The sequence below is a fragment of the Phaseolus vulgaris genome, chromosome 3, assembly GCF_000499845.2.
Source record: "Phaseolus vulgaris cultivar G19833 chromosome 3, P. vulgaris v2.0, whole genome shotgun sequence".
NCBI lineage: Eukaryota > Viridiplantae > Streptophyta > Magnoliopsida > Fabales > Fabaceae > Phaseolus > Phaseolus vulgaris.
The window spans coordinates 31,172,937-31,174,129 of NC_023757.2; the positions used below are offsets into that span (position 1 = coordinate 31,172,937).

The window sequence follows — 1,193 nt, forward strand, 5'->3', positions numbered from 1 at the left end:
CTTCAAAGTAAGATTCCTGGAGGAGTATTTTCCTGATAGTGTCAGGTATGCAAAATAAATTGAATTCATGCAGCTGGAACAAGGAAATCTTTCAGTCACTGAATATGCTACTAGGTTCAAACACCTAGCTAGATTTTACACCCAGACCATGACTGAGGCTTGGAGATGTAGAAAATTTGAGTTTGGGTTGAAGCAAGAGCTTAAAGAAGTGGTGATTCCTATGTCCATTAGAGATTTCCCTGCTCTAGTGGAGAAAGCAAAACTAGTGGAGAGTTTGAAAAATAGTAGCAGACTTGCTAAGCCTCTAGTGGGAGGACCTTCTAAAAGCATGCCTAAATATGAAGATAGAAAGAAACCTTATTTCAAACATCAATCTTATAGCAGTGGAAGACCCAGTTCTCAATCAGCACCTAGTTTCAGATGTTTTAGATGCGGTGGGCCACATGTTGTTAGATTTTGCCCTCATCCAGTGTCAAATGTGACATGTGATAGATGTCACAGGTATGGTCATGAAACAAAAGACTGTCGTGTCCAATTGGGAGCTCCAAATTCTGGCAGAGTGCAACAAGTACAACAAAATAGTAATAAAAAACCCAAAGCTGCTGGCAGAGTTTTTGCTATTAGTGGAGCTGAAGCTTCACAGTCTGATAGCCTTGTTAGAGGTATTTGTTCTATCCTTGGAACACAGTCATCTGTATTATTTGATTATGGGGCAACCCGTTCTTTTATATCTTTTGATTGTGCTAAGAAGCTTAAGTTGCTAGTCCGAGAGTTAGAATTTGAGTTGGTGGTATCTACACCAACATAAGGTATTATAGTAACTTCTTCCATGTGTGCTGAGTGTCCAGTAATTATAGATGGGCGGAGATACAAAATCAACATGATTTGTATACCTCTAAAAGATTTGGAGGTTATATTGGGAGTGGATTGGTTGTCTGCTAATCATATCCTTATAGATTGTGGTCGAAAGAAGTTAATTTTTCCTGGATTAGAAGGAATGCAGGTTATCTCAGCTCAACAACTTGAAAGAGAGATATAAGAAGGTGAAAAATGTTTTATGCTCTTGTCTTGTTCTATAGTTACTAATAAAGTACAAAAAGATATGTTTGTAGTTCAGGAGTTTATGGATGTATTTCCTAACGAGATTCCTGGACTTCCACCTAAAAGAGAGATAGAGTTTGCAATAGACTTGA

General features: G+C 38.1%; 1 protein-coding gene across 1 annotated transcript; it reads left to right on the plus strand.

Annotated features, from left to right (window-relative positions):
• The first annotated feature begins 328 nt into the window (after window positions 1–328).
• Window positions 329–808, plus strand: LOC137805541 (uncharacterized). The gene has a single exon (XM_068605485.1). The coding sequence runs from the start codon at window positions 329–331 to the stop codon at window positions 806–808; it is 480 nt and encodes a 159-aa protein (XP_068461586.1).
• The last annotated feature ends 385 nt before the right edge of the window (window positions 809–1,193 follow it).

Bases quoted from the DNA above. Each gene is read 5' to 3' on its own strand.
- LOC137805541 (XM_068605485.1), top strand. From the start codon at position 329: ATGCCTAAATATGAAGATAGAAAGAAACCTTATTTCAAACATCAATCT.